This window comes from Artemia franciscana, chromosome 7 (genome assembly GCF_032884065.1).
Source record: "Artemia franciscana chromosome 7, ASM3288406v1, whole genome shotgun sequence".
Lineage (NCBI taxonomy): Eukaryota > Metazoa > Arthropoda > Branchiopoda > Anostraca > Artemiidae > Artemia > Artemia franciscana.
In genome coordinates this window covers 4,911,910-4,928,276 of record NC_088869.1, presented here as the reverse complement: position 1 = coordinate 4,928,276, position 16,367 = coordinate 4,911,910, and the positions used below count along the sequence as shown (strand labels likewise).

At 34.5% G+C, this 16,367-nt stretch overlaps 1 protein-coding gene across 1 annotated transcript in view; it reads right to left on the bottom strand.

Annotated features, from left to right (window-relative positions):
* Positions 1 to 16,367, bottom strand: part of LOC136028758 (probable methyltransferase TARBP1) — a 169,848-nt gene that overhangs the window by 135,223 nt on the left and 18,258 nt on the right. Inside the window, exon 3 of the mRNA XM_065706642.1 lies at positions 8,305 to 8,533. Within this exon, the coding sequence (XP_065562714.1) occupies positions 8,305 to 8,533 (229 nt within the window). The remainder of the gene's footprint in view (positions 1 to 8,304; positions 8,534 to 16,367) is intronic.

Below are 16,367 nucleotides of genomic sequence, written 5' to 3'. Positions count from 1 at the left end.
TTTTACAGGAGCTAATGGTTTCACACTTGTTAAAATTTTGGAGTGTTTTAAGTGTATCCATAATTTCTAATAAAGCAGCTTTCACACTAGGTGCGTAATTTTGTATACTAAGTGGTTTTGCATTTTAAACTACACCCTAACGTAAAAATCCGTGGAATCGCTACAATCACCGTCTAAAATCCTCACATTCATCAGAAGCAAAATATTCAAAAATTGAAACGTAGAAGGTAGATGGATATTCAAGTTCTGATCAAAAATGAGACAATTTCTAGGGAAAGTTCCCTATTTTAAATTAATGATTTGTAATTACACATCCAAAAGTTGTAGTTTGTTGGGAACTGACTTTTCCTTAATCTAACATAAACTTATCCAACTTAAAGTTTAAACTTACCTGACTTACCTAACGTAAAATTTAAACTTATATAAACTACCTACAGTATAATTTAACCTAATTCACCTACCATAAAATTCTAAGAGGAACTCAAGCCTACTTGACAATGCCTAATCTGGAATATTCTATTCCGCATTCTGAAGGACCAACAAGTTTCAAATAATTCGTTGTTTTTTTTTTACTGTTTTTACCACAAGGCCAATGGCCAAGCCCATACACAGGGTGGGGATATTTGGACCAATGCTTATGAACAATATCGACATATTTCTATCACCAAAAAAAAAAAAAACAAAAAAAAAAAAACGGCAGATTCGAGCCCGGCTATACAATGCTTTGGTTCACTTAAATTTTATTCTGAAAGTAAGTAGATTCCTTTTTTCCTCAAACTTTTATTATTTCAAAATCTTTGAAAAAGAAGGAAAAAAGAAGGAAGGGTGAATTGGTGACTGACGACGGTATCATGTAAAATGAGAAACAATTTATTGTAAATTATTGTGTTAATAATACTCACACACAGAAATATTTTGGTACGAAATAGCTTGGTATAAGACCGTTATCTTGGAAAAAGAAAGAAGGGACATGGAAGTAGATATGGAGGCGAGGATATTCTTTGGATAGATCCAGGGCTTCCTTGTATGCAAGCGATGGTCTAAAAAATGATTGCTAAAATTAGCAGAATTAAGGTGGCTTTTGGGCAGCCCAGTTTCGTGGAACCTACTATGACCATCAAATCAGTGTGCTTGGAATAGCAGAAAGAAAATAAAAGTATCTAGTGCCCTTTCTAAGTAGCAAAAGGGATCGGGCCACAACAAAGTGTTGGTTTCAGGCATTCTGGGTTACAAACATTCAACTTTGCCCAAAACATGGCCAAAATGTACAAAAAAAGAAGTTCTTATATAACGAATCGATTTTTCATGGTCAAGAACCGTTAACCAAATGCTTCTTTAATCTGTCTACCGTATATAGTTTTATTATTTGATAGGATAATTCAAATAATTGTCAGTCGTTCTGAATAACTGATCATGTTGTCCAAAAACCAAAAATTCAACCAAAAAAGTTCTGAAAACGAGGGTACATAAACTACGAGTCTTACAAAAATGTTTAATTGTCTTGCGAGAGCAATACTTTGTTTTTTTTTTTGTTTTTTTTTTTTTTGTTTTGTTTTTTTTTGTTCCTAGCACCCCGATTTCAGTTTATTCCAAGAAAGTGGTAATGGTCTAACCTCTGCAGTTTTTACGGAAAGTGTGGACCTTAGGCCGAATTGATGAATATGACTTTACATTTTGGAAAGCTTCGTAGATCTCTTGCCTGGGGCCAAAAATCTATTGTTTCTGCCCATTTATGTTCGTGATTTCAGCTGAGTTTATTATTCGTTGTTTGTTTTTTTTGCACTTGGGATTGCGGTAGAAAAATGGTATCAGATGTGCCTCTTAAACTTTAAAAGTTCTCTCATTGCTAAAGAAATTAGAGTTTATCCTTTGATCCTTTTCAAGTAATGACGTTAGAAACTAGGTCTACGGCAAAAAAGTCAACTTTTGAACTAAGACAGAGAGGTTTTTTTTTTCGACGGCAGTCGATAGCTCTTGATGAGCTGATCAAAGTATATGTCATTTATTTTTCGGTAGAAAATTCCTCCATGAGATATATCAGTTTGAAAGTTTAAAGGGGTTGACAACTTCAGTAGTAATGTACACACTGAAACCAAAAATAGGCCGATACCAATTGTGAGACATATAGGGGAGTTTTGAGCAACAGTCGGCTGTTATCTCATAATCAACTTCGGCAATGAGGGGTTCGCAACTTTTGCTAGTTGGTGTACCTATTATTTGTTTCCGGTATATTTGATGGTAAGATGAATTTGGTTCCAGTGGTAAGACATGTAGGGGGCTTGTAAGTAATAATCGGCTGTTAGGCTACAATCATTTTCAGCAATGAAGGGTTTGCAACTCTTACGAGTTGGTGTACCTAGTATTTATCTTAAGATCCTTACAGATTAACAACTTCAGCGTTTAATCGAAGCGAGGAACCAAACCCAAAGTGTTGCTCTCGCAACACTTTAATTGGCGAAGCCGAACAAAGGTTGCCGCAACAGCTCACGTTGCCCATGCAACATAGATCTAGTTTTGAATCCAGCTTACAAAACTACAGTAAGAAGACCTACTAAGTAATTCCAACTTAATTTTCAAAGTCCAAAAACACTATTTTGTAAACAACTTTAAAGATTTACTAACTAAAATCCATACGATATATCACTGACTCTAAGCGTTAAAAAAAAATATATAAATTACATAGGCCTATTCGAAACTCCCGTAGAAAGTAGTAATAACGGCAAAAAGGAACTTTTATCAGCCATCTAGTGTCTAGTGTTATCGTCACTTGAAACATTAGTCTCTTTTTCCCCCTATTGTTGAATCATGAAAGAAGCTAAAATAAAATAACTACACTTGAACTTTATGGAACACTAGAACCGCAACCTTAATTTTAGTTATAACTAATTTTAGTTGCGACTAATTATAATACAACTAAATGAATTAATTCATGTGATTAATTAATTACATTTATTAAGCGGAAATATTTTCGACGAACAAATAAACATCCAAATGGAGACAAGTCCATTTAATTAGATATTGAAAACAGGGACTAGATATTTCGATCACATATTGTCAATGCCATCACTGGTAAATCCTAGAAATATATCTAATTCTTTATTTTGATGAAACCCTATCAAACAGTTCGTGGTAACGAACTGTAGTAAGGAGCAACCCGACTCAATAGTAACCGAAACTCTAAAAAATGGAATTTTGATACCAATAGTTAAATCAAAAGAATTGCATTTTAATGCTGATTTTAAATGTACAAGTTTCATCAAGATTAGTCTTACCCATCAAAAGTTACGAGCCTGAGAAAATTTGCCTCATTTTAGAAAATAGGGGGAAACACCCCCTAAAAGTCATACAACCTTAGCAAAAATAACATCATCAGATTCAGCGTATCAGAGAACCTTGTTGTAGAAGTTTCAAGCTCCTATCTACAAATATATGGAATTTCGCATTTTTTGCCAGAAGACAGATCACGGATGCGTGTTTATTTGCTTTTTTGTTTGTTGTTTTTTTTCCAGGGGTGATCGTATCGACTGATTGGTCCAAAAATGTCGCGAGAGGGCTCATTTTAACGGAAACTAAAAGTTATAATGCCCATTTTAAGTGACCAAAAAATTGACGGCAACCCAGGCCCCCTCCCACGCTCATTTTTTCCCAAAAGTCACCAGATCAAAATTCTGAGATAGCAATTTTATTCACCATAGTCGAAAAACCTAATAACTATGTCTTTTGGGGACGACTTACTCCCTCGCAGTCCCCATGGGAGGGGCTGCAAGTTACAAACTTTGACCTGTACCTGTGTTTACATATGGTAATGGTTACTGGGAAGTGTACAGACGTTTTCAGGGGGATGTTTTTGGTTTAGGGGGAAGAGTTGAGTGGGGGGTTCACGTGGGAGGATATTTCCATGGAGGAACTTCTCATGGGGGAAGAGAATTTCAATGAAGGGGGCGCAGGATTTTCTAGCATTATTTGAAAAAATAATAAAAAAATAAATATGAAAAGTTTTTCCTACTGAAAGTGAGGAGCAGCATTAAAACTTAAAACGGACAAAAATTATTACACGTATGAGGGTTTGCCTCCTCCTAATACCTCACTTTTTACGCTAAAGTATTTTTAGTAATTTCAACTATTTATTCTACCGCCTTTGTGATTCAGAGGTCATTCTTAAGGAATTGGGACAAAATTTAAGCTTTAGTGTAAAGAGCGAGGTATCGACTAGGGGTGAACCACTCATATACGCAATAAAAACATACGAATATAGAAGTTCGTTACGTAACTTAATACGTAAGTTACGTATATTATCTACCAATGAAAACGTTCGTAAGAAATTAGAAGTTCTAGTTGTCTTTTTAAGTAATCAAAAAATTGGAGGCAACTAGGCCTCCTCCTTTACTGCTTTTTTCTCAAAATCTTCCGATTAATTGCAATTAATTAATATGCAAATTTCGTTTTAATTATTTATATGCGGAGAGCCAAGATCAAAACATGCATTAATTCAAAAACGTCCAAAAATTAAATAAAAAACAAGTTTTTTAAATGAAAGTAAGGAGCAATATTAAAACTTAAAACGAACAGAAATTACTCCGTATATGAAAGGGGCTTTTCCTCCTCAATGCCCCGTTCTTTCCGCTAAAGTTTCTTACTGTTTTAAAAAATAGAGTTAAGAGAAAGAGTTAAACTTTAGCGTAAAGAGCGGGGCATTGAGGAGGAAAAGCCCCTTTCATATACGGAGTAATTTCTGTTCGTTTTAAGTTTTAATGTTGCTCCTTACTTTTATTTAAGAAAAATTGTTTTTTATATATTTAATCATTTAAGGATCATGTGAAGTTGATTTCTAAAATACTGTAGCGTAACCTAGATATGATGCGTAAATTAAAACATATTTTTCCCCTAAATATTTATCGGTTGTTATATTTTTCCCTTATTCACCCTTACATTTTATATTGTTCATCGATATGGCTTGGTACTTTCCTCTCGTTACTTCGTCCAATCCGTGTGATCCAGAATAACGCTATCCAAGTATTTTTGTGCTGTGGGGAGCCAGGAGTCCATGAGGTCGGTCTACAGTGAAATAAATATAATGCCTGCAGCCGGATTGCGTGATTTTTAGACTTCGATTTTTATATATAAGTATCATAATGAGTGCCTTCCAGATTGTTTTGCAGGTATATTTTGTGAGAGGTCTGATGTTCACCAGCACTTTACTCGGATGCGAGGAAATATTGAGATCCCTCGACTTGCTTCTAGTAGGTCTTCTTTTTCTCTTGTTTATAGAGATTCCAAGCTTTGGGGCAAACTTAGTAAAGATATTAAGGATAATGGTAATTTCAACCAGTTTAATTCTGATGTACGTGTGGAGTTGCTCCGTAGGTATTCTTTCGAAACAGATTAACTATATTTTCAGTGGGTTATTCTTTTTTTCTACGAGTTTTTCTACGACTTTGGAAAATAATAAAAAAAGCTTTATATACTTAAATCTAGAAGAATAGACATACAAGAATCCTAATTATAACCGAGCAATTTTATAATTTTAAATCAACTTTATTATTATTTTAAATTAATTATCATGATAACTTCACTATTATTTTTAATTCATTATTGCATTAACATTCAACATAATTATTTATTATACATAGTAGTTTTGAGCGGTGATGTTTCCTCCAATATGCATTTCCCATAAGTAGTATTAAAAAAAAATTGATAAGGGCAGCAGCCCTTTTTCGTATAATTTAGAGGGCCTAGTAAAATGCGGTACATTTAGAAATATCCAATCAACTTTTCAAGGATATTTTTGTTTTAATTGCTCTTTTTTGACTCAGATTCTGTTACAAGATTTAGTTTATCAAAAATTGTCTTCTTATTACGGCAAACTTGTAACTTACTATTCAGATGCTAAAAATTATTCTTTAACGGAACAACTTTAGTCGGAAAACTTGTGCAGTTTATAATTATAATATAATATAATTATAGTGCAGTTTACTAACTTGCGAGGTTTATAATTGTGCAGTTTATAATTTATAATTATCTTATGCAGTTTATAATTTATAATAAAGCCTTAGAAAGCAGGTAGAATCATTTTTTGTACAGTATAATGTGCGAAATATGGTCAGTCATATGGCTGCCATTATGTTTATAATGACTTGTGCAGTTTATAATTTATAATTACAACATGTGTTCTTATTACGGCAAACTTGTGACCTACTGTTCAGATGCTCCGGGTTCAGATGCTACTGTTCAGGGTTACACAAAAAAACCCTCAAATACGCATTAAAAATTTGTTTATATCCATTTTTGTTACGTTTTTACGAGTCATACAAACATTTCAGGGGAGGGGGGGGGTCAAAACTTCTAAACCCCCCTTCCCCTTGGTACGGCCTTGCACCTAGGGTTTCTTTATTCGTCAACGATCGAGACAAAAACCATCGTAAGCTGTAAAATGCACATATTTGTTGATATATGTGATTTGTCGAGATAAAGAGTATTAATTGATGCATACATAGTCCATTTACCTCCAGATCTTCCCAACTTTTTCATTAGCTTTTCTTTTAATGTTTCTCATTAAGTAAAGTCAAAGAGATATGAAATTTTACAAATCCGTTAGTTAGAATTCGACTTTTAAAAATATGGACGAGCTCTTTTCAATTTGCAAATGACTAGGATTTCTAATTATCCCGGGGAAAGCGATTCTGGGATTCCTGAGGCATTCCTAGGGTCCCAGGGGCTTCTTATACGTTCAAGGAAAAATTTAGATATAATTTAATTTTTTAAATCTAAGTTTAATGTTTTTTTTTTGCGGAAGACGGTGGAGGATATTAGATATTTTCCAGAGGAATTATCTACATATTATTTTGAGAAGTCGTATGACTGACCATATTTCGCATAGTATACTGTACGAAAAACAAAATGATTCTATCCACTTTCTAAGGCAATAATCAGAGAAAGGTAGAGGTGGCTCGGACTCGTCTTGTAGATGAGGAATAACAGATTTCCAAATATATCCCTTTTTGGCCATCCATCTAGAGCGAAATAAAAAGCAGGGCGTTTAGCTATTTTAGCACTTTTCCGCTATATGCCGCACTGTAGCACAAAAATGCTATTCTAGCACTATTTTACCATTATTACAGTGAAATTTTGATTTTAGCACCGAAAATAGCTGGGTAGCACACAAATTTGGGCAATTGTTATGGCAACCCTGAAAACAATACAATCTTCATGACAGTCCTTGGGTTCGAAGGTACAAGAGTTTTAGACAGATAAAAAGAGAACGTGATGAAAATGATATTGAAAGATTAAAATAAAAACAAGAAAAGCCAAAACAAAATTGAGCTAAAAGTAATATAAATACCTCACACAGTTTAATAAGGAGCAACAGAGCCAGACAAACACGATTCCTGATTTTAGGTGTCAAAGAATTTAACACATAGAACTTTAGCACTGAAAATAGCTGTGTAGCACACAAATTTGGGCAATTGTAATACTTTAAAAATGAACCGTGGTGGCAACCCTGAAAACAACACAATCTTAATGACATTTCTTGGGTTCCAAGGTGCAAGAGTTTTAGACGGATAAAAAGAGAACTTGATGAAAATGATACTGAAAGAATAAAATAAAAACAAGAAAGGCCCAAATAAATTTGAGCTAAAGGTAGAGTAAAAACCTCACACAGCTTAATAAGGAGCAACAGAGCTTGCCAAACACGATTCCTGATTCTATATGTTAAAGAATTTATCACATAGAACTTTTTTTCAAAGAAGAACTTTAGCACCAAAAACTGCTGTGTAGCACGGACATTTGGGCAATGGTAATATGTTAAAAATCAACCGTGGCAACCCTGAAAACAATACAATCTTCATGACAGTCCTTGGGTTCCAAGATGCAAGAGTTTTAGGTGGATAAATAGAGAACGTGATGAAAATGATACTGAAAGATTAAAGTAAAAACAAGAAAAGCCAAAATGAATTTGAGCTAAAAGTAAAATAAATACCTCACACAGCTTAATAAGGAGCAACAGAGCCTGCCAAACACGATTCCTGATTATATGTGTTGAAGAATTTAACGCATAGAATTTTTTTTAAGAAGAACTTTAGCACAGAAAATCGCAGTGTAGCACACAAATTTGGGCAATTGTTATGCTTTAAAAACTAACCGTTGTGGCAACCCTGAAAACAATACAATCTTCATGACAGTCCTTGGGTTCCAAGGTACAAGAGTTTTAGACAGATAAAAAGAGAACGTGGTGAAAATGATATTGAAAGATAAAAAAAAACAAGAAAAGTAAAAATAAATTTGAGCTAAAAGTAAAATAAATACCTCACACAGCTTAATAAGGAGCAACAGAGCCTGCCAAACACGATTCCTGATTCTATGTGTTAAAGAATTGCTATAGTATCGAGTTTGTCCCTCTAGTTCTTGTCTATCAATAGCTAAAAGTTCCTTTGCTACCAGTTTGGCAATTTTTGTATCCTCTTCACTGCCAGGATCAAGTGATACAAGTAACGAAACGATTCTCCCCCTTAATCGCCGATCATCATCATGGGAACTAGATCAAATAAAATTAGATAGCATTCTACAGGGTAAAGCAAAGGAATTTTGAAAGGAGACACAAATTATTATAATCATTAATTATTGTTATAATAATTAAATCGAATTATTATTATTAAACCTTAATAATTATTCAATTATTGTTATAACAACTAAATATAATTATCATTATTATAATTATTAAATTTTAATAATTATTTGATTACAATTTAGTTAAGGCGATATGGTACTTTAAAGATTCTCCCAATCCCGTCCATTGTAAACTTTTTAGTTTGATTAGCCAAAACTATTCAGAATTGGCGGTATTGCACTAGCTTGTAGAGCTTGGATAAGCGATCCGAATAAACGACAAGAAACTAAAGCCGAAACCTACTTTCCCGGAACTCTTGGAAAAACCATTCAATTTCTCCCGGTTTGTGTCGGAGATAGATATGTTCATATTCATTGAAGCTTACAATATTAGAAAGCGCGAATTTTGTTTTTTCGTTAAACGGAGTAGTATTTTTTTTATTTATTTTTTATTTATTTAGGGAAGTGCAGTCCCTGAAAATGTTCTACCACACCTGCTACGAAAAGGTTAACAATCAGCTGAAAGAAAACATTAGTTGAGCAATTTGACAGCTTTGAAAGTTCCTTGTGGTGCTATCCACTTTGACTGACAACCTTATCAACAATGAACAAAGGACGGATTATTCATGTTGTAGGTACACTGATTAGACAGCTCTTTGTTTAACAAATAGTACAAGATTATATTTTCCCATATTTTAAACTGGCTTCTCGAATTGTTGACATATTTAAGACTCCTATCAATTTTTACCTAAATTTTAAGAAAATATCATTTGAATAATTGGCAGTTTCAGGAGTTACTTATGGCATTGGCAAAATTCACTAATGACCCTTTTGTCCTTGAAACGGTAAGCAAACGCTGAGGCTCGCAAAATGATCTTTCAAGGATCAAATGACCTTAATACTACCAATGATTTGAAATTCGCTCTTCATCCATTGGAAACTTGCCAGATCTTGGAATGCAACCAATAGGCTACTTGCAAAAATTTACGTTAAAATTATATTGTGCGAGGTTCTGGTACAGATTTGAAATTTAGACACCCTTTAGATTTTTCGCTGCATCGTAGCCAAAATCTGAATTATTTCTAAAAATATAAACAGGGCTAAATAGCCAATTTTTTCAGTTATTGATAACAAATATGATTGATATTAACATAAAATTTTGATATTAAATTTTGATATTTGATAAAGATTGATACTGACATTACATAAAATTGATATTAACATAAAAAATGTGTGTTGGAAAAAACGGAAAAACTTTCAGGAATCTAGGAATAAAAAGTAGTAGCCTAATTAGAAAAGTGCTATAAAAGTAATTTAAGTAATTTGTATATAGACCAATGGGACGAATTTTCCCCCCTAGATTCAAATTACTATTGTAGAGAGGTAGAGAGGCTCACTGAAGCCCCCCCCCTCTATAGCATATAATCCAACAAAATGTGTTCCCGTTTGGAGATATCCCCTTCCCCTAAAATAGTATTATGATAATCAATTTTATGCATATACATTCTGATGATGCATTAGCGATTGTGTAGAATCAGATTTTAGGACTTTAACATGGTTACTACAGGAATTAAAAGCTAAAGCAAAGAGCAATGTTAGAGCTAAGAACACACAAAAAATTATATTATACAAAAGGGGGTTGCCACCGTCTAGGCCACTAGGTTTTTCCGCTAAAGTTTAAACATACTAAAGATACTATTTAAACGCTCAATAAAATATAATCTAAGATTTAACATAGAGAGTGGGGGCTTAAGAGGGCGGTAAACTCTCTTAGATATAGGAAAGTTGGGCTTAGAGAGAGTGGCAGGAGCACACCTATTAGTGGTAATTTCTGATCATTGAAGTGTGACTTAACTGTTCATAGCGTTTTTGTTCGATTTACGTTTCATGTCTCTAATAAGCTCATTTGTCCCCGTTTTCAATCCACAACGTGGAAACCTATCCACGATCTTTTACAAGATCGTTTCCTAGATCACCAGATCTAAAAGCTGTCGAATTAAAAACAAAATAAAAGAAAAAAATTATGCAAACACAGTACTACAACCAAATTATAAATCGGTATGTGGTATTTGTGATTCACGCTAAAGGACCGAATTGACCTCGAGCTTTTACAGGTCCTCTTTTCTCCAATTTTTCTTGGGGAAAATGTTCTCAAATGGTGCGCAGTGACACTCTGGTACGCTAAAAGAAGGTAGAGGATATGCTGCAATTTTTAATTTTCACAAAAAAAATCGCTGAGCACCACTGAGCACCAAAAAGTAAAATCGCTGAGCACCACTGAGCACCAAAAAGTAAAATCGCTGAGCACCACTGAGCACCAAAAGTAAAATCGATGAGCACCACTGAGCACCAAAAAGTAAAATCGCTGAGCACCACTGAGCACCAAAAAGTAAAATCGATGAGCACCACTGAGCACCAAAAAGTAAAATCGCTGAGCACCACTGAGCACCAAAAAGTAAAATCGATGAGCACCACTGAGCACCAAAAAGTAAAATCGCTGAGCACCACTGAGCACCAAAAAGTAAAATCGCTGAGCACCACTAATTACCTCTTTGAGAAAAGAAAACGTTGCCGCTTGCGATTCAAGGATACCTTTTGGTACCAAGATATATGGGGCAGTTACAAGAATCGAGTTCTTCACAGGCTTGTTTTGCCTTTTCCCTTAGCTTCGAACCAAACTATTCTAATAATGTTGCGCTGATTTATGTTTTAAATTTTTCATAAAGAGAAAATTGTTTTCCTATCAGCCTGCCAAATAGGTCTACTTCATTGAAATACCCTAAGGCTCGTTTAGTATTGATCACAATTTCAAATTCGGATCAAAAATTATTTTCGATAGGCTATTTTGACAAGTAAGACCTCTAAGGTGGCCAATAAACTCTGCGCTTTAATTTTTTTTTTTTTTAATTTTTGCATCAAAACACTAAATTCACTCTTGATAAAAAAAAAGAAGTAACTCAATAGAATTTAATCTTTGGCAGGTTATCATGCATATCCTAAGAATATAAAACTGAAAGCAAATTTGAATAATTCGTAACAAGCTAAGAGAAATTAACTATTTAAGTTCCAAACTACTCAAAGACGAAAAAATACTATCCCCTATTTTTAGGCAAGACGAGTTGACGCAGTCCCTCTTAACCCAAGGATTTAGATGCCATTTCCAAGTCAATTAGAAATAAAAGAAATAAAGGACGTCAGTAATCTGTCTGTCTAAGAATATCCAAAATATTTTTACCTTAGCTAACAAAATACTCTACTTATTCTCAGAAGATCCCGAACCCCCAATACTAAATTTGACCCCCCCCCCCCAAACAAAAAATCTTAGATATTTTTGACTTAGCGCTAACTTTTTAATAAAAAGGGTGAGATCTGCCACAACTGTTACTTATTTGCTAATGATTACATCCGAATAGATATAGGATATCAAACAGTTCGTGGTAACGAACTATAGTAAGGAGCTACCCGGCTCAATAGTAACCGAAACACTAAAAGGCGGAATTTTAAAACCAATAGTTACATCAAAAGAATTGTATTTTAATTTTGATTTTAAATATACAAGTTTCATCAAGTTTAGTCGTTCCCATCAAAAGTTACGAGCCTGAGAAAATTTGCCATATTTTGGAAAATAGGGGGAAACGCACTCTAAAATTCATAGAATCTTAACGAAAATCACACCATCAGATTCAGCGTATCAGAGAACCCAACTGCAGAAGTTACAAGCTACATCAAAAGAATCGCATTTTAATGCTGATTTTAAATATATAATTTTCATCAAGATTATTCTATACCAATCAAAAGTTACGAGCCTGAGAAAATTTACCTCATTTTAGAAAATAGGGGAAAACACCCCCTAAAAGTCATATGATCTTAACGAAAATCACACCATCAGATTCAGTGAATCAGAGAACCCTGTTGTAGAAGTTTCAAGCCCCTATCTACAAAAATGTGGAATTTCGCATTTTTTGCCAGAAGACAAATCACGGGTGCGTGTTTATTTGTTTTTTGTGTGTGTTTTTTCCCCAGGGGTGATCGTATCGACTCAGTGGTCCTAGAATGTCGCGAGCAGGGTCATTTTAACAGAAATAAAAAGTTCTAGTGCCCTTTTCAAAAGACCACCTAGGCCCCCTCCCACGCACCTTTTTACCCAAAGTCAGTGGATCAAAATTTTGAGATAGCCATTCTGTTCAGCTTAGTCATAAACCTAATGACTATGTCTATGGGGAAACTTTATCCACGACAGTCCCCGGGGAAGGGGCTGCAAGTTACAAAGATTGACCATTGTTTAGCCTACATACAGTAACGGTTATTATGAAGTGTACAAACGTTTTAAGGGTCATTTTCGCGTTGGGATGGGGTTGGGTCGGGGGGAGGGGGTTACGTTGGAGGAAATTTCCATGAAGGGGACACATTATTTTCTAGCATTATTTTTAAAAAACGAGAAAATAAATATTTTTTTCAACCGGAAGTAATGAGCAGCATTAAAACTTAAAACGAACACAAAATATTATGTATACAAGGGGGTTCGTCTCCTCCACAATACCTTGCTCTTTACGATAAAGTATTCTTAGTCATTTCAACTATTTATTCTACTACCTTTGTGTTTCAGGGGTCATTCTTAAAGATTGGGGACAAAATTCAAGCTTTAGTGCAAAGAGCGAGGTATTGACGAGGGGGTGAACCCCTTCATATATGTAATACAAATACACAAATATAGAAGTTCGTTACGTAAGTTAATTCGTAAGGTATGTAGGTTTATTACTAACAAAACATTCGAAAAAAAATAAAAAACTAGTTGCATTTTTAAGTAGCCCAAAATTGGAGGGCAACTATGCCTACTCACCCACCCCTTTTTTTATCAAAATCGTTCGATTAAAACTATGAGAAAGCCATTTAGCAAAAAAAAAATAATATACAAAATTCGTTTTATTTATTCATGTGCCATGAGCCAAAATCAAAACATGCATTAATTCAAAAACGTTCAGAAATTTAATAAGAAAAAACAAGTTTTTTTAACTGCAAGTAAGGAGCAACACTAACACATAAGACGAACAGAAATTATTCCGTATTTGATAGGGGTTGTGCTCTCCTCAACTTCACGCTCTTTACGCTAAAGTTTTTTAACTGTTTTAAAAAGTAGAGTTGTGACAAAGAATCAAACTTTAGCGTAAAGAGTGGGGCATTGAGGAGGGGACAATCACTTTCATATACCGAATAATTTCTGTTCATTTCAAGTTTTAATGTCGCTCCTTACTTGCAGTTAAAAAAAAAACTTGTTTTTTTTATTTAATAACAAAAAAGAGTGACTGGATTTGAACTTTGATCATAATAGATGTTCTTAGTGACAAATCAGATGTTCTTAGTTCTTAGTGCTTCAAGATGGCCAAGGTCAAATTCGGACCTTAAAGGTATCAAGGTCATCAAAGAACTCATCTTATTTGTGATGTGGATTTGTATCCAACCTGTAAGGGAGCATCTTCGTTTTGTTTTTAACTATTTTGAACAATGCATAGTTACTTGGCAGAAAAAAAGGCTTGGCTTTAAAAAAGACGCCAAAAATGCGCCTATCATGGTATTTTGGAAAGAAAGGGTATTTAATATCCAATTTTATGGGAAGAAAAAGTAAGAAACAAAATGTGCATCTTCAACCAATGTTCTGATTTACTATTACTGCTACTAATAACTCACCGCAGCACCAAGCGGCCTAAGGCCAACACAGCTACGCACGCTCCTCCTCCAACCCAATAACCCTTTTTATTCAATAACCCTTTTTATTTTGCAGGGTAGCAATAGAAGGCATTGGCTACATTTTTTTCTTAAGTATAAACTTGAGTTTTTGCTTCCCATTGGCTTTGCTCTCTACTTTTTATTTCCTTATCAGATTCCACCAATAATACGACTTAAAGGATAGAAGAAAGTTTTTATTATAACCTTTTACGGATGCAGCGTAACTAAATCCACACCAAAATATACTGAAGCACATCCTCTTAACACAAATAAAAGGCTAAAAAAGAAAAGAAGAAATGTGAGTATTTTTATTTTCATCTTGATAATTAATAAAGGAAAAGAAAACACGGGAAAGAATAGATGGTGACTCAAAATATGCAACGACTATTCATTGTTCAATTTTTCGACGTCAATTTAACGGAGTTAACAAATATGGCGTCCAAACCACTCTGCTATTAGCAGTAACAAAATACTTTAGAATCTAGAAGGGATCGTTGAAAGCATAAATACATTATTCCCATAGGAAATTTCAAATGTTTCAGTGAGAATTTCCTTGAAATTCAGAGAAACACGATATGCGGTGCACGAGTCAGTAGCCTTCAAACAATTTGAAATATGATCATTTAAAACCCCAAAGATAAGTGCAACTTATGGGAAATGTAAACTAATGCTATTTCTCAAATTTTCGTTCGGGGAATATCCCTATTACATTTGCTATAGTGCTCGGGGCAAAACAGAGAAGAGGAGGGGAGATGGTCCCATTTAAGTCACTTGGTTCTGGAAAAGGCACTAGAACTGTTTTTTTTTCTTATTCTTTCGTAATAACAAATTAGGGACTTTCGAACGAGCCCCCCCTCCCCCAAGAATGCTAAATTTCTCTCAAATTTCTAGGCATTTCTCATTCGAAGTATCAAATATATATCATTGTTATTGTTGCCCGTCAACCGGAAAAAAATGCAACCGTGCGTGCCGTCACAAATTTTCACGATGCAAATATGCAGTAATTGTTGTTCTGGGGTGCATAAAGTTTACAAGTAATACATCTTTTTGAAGAAAAAATAAGTTACCATAACCTAGCGGTTGTTGAACGTTTGTTAGGGAAATTATGGGTGCACCCATGGCTGTTGTCGTTGTTGTTTTGACCTGTAATTTTAAGCTAGCTAAAATAAATAGTTGGTATCGCATGAGTAAGGTCAATATCTCCGTTTTCTTAAGGAGGGAGAGGGAGCTCCGTCTCCATTTTGCCAGATTTTCTTATTGATGTACTCTGGAGCAGCCCGGCTGCTATCTTAGAATTTGCATAACGTCATGAGCAGAAATTTCTTCCATATCTGGAGATCGTGAAATTGAAATACCGAGGGATTTTCCAGGCAAAAATTAAGCGATTTTTTCTGGTTTATTAATTAGTATAAAACAATTGAGTAGATGAAAACTGTCCTAAATTCGAAAGCGCGCTGCTAAGTCTCTTCGAGAGTTTAAGTATTTCCGAAACAAGTATTTCCGGAATCCTTTCATTACTATATCCACTAGAAGGGCTTCTACCCCAACAAAAACGCAAGGAAAAATAAAAAGAGCGAGTGCCATGATTGCGTCTTGTAAGTTTCGGGATCTAAAATAAAACGGGATAGCAATGAGAAATAAAAAGAGGGAGTGCCATAATTACATCTTGGAAAAATCGGGCAAAACTAAAATGTTTTTTTTTTTCTGGTCTTCTAATAACTCGAAAAGAACAATTCTAAGGGATATTTTAATGTCGGGCTGGCGCAGATTAGTCTCTTCGAGAGTTTAATTAATTCCGGAACAAGTTTTTCTAGTATCTTTTAATCACTATATCCACTAGAAGGGCGTCTAGCTCATAAAAATTTTGATGAGAAATGAAAAGGGCAAGTGACATAGTTACGTCTTATGAGGATCGGGACCGAATCTGACTTATGCAGGTTACAATACATACCAAAACAGGTTGACAGATAAAAAAAAGAAGAAGAAATGGTAGAAAGTAAGAACTAGTAGTTTTCTGGGCCCTTCTTAGAGTTCGGACT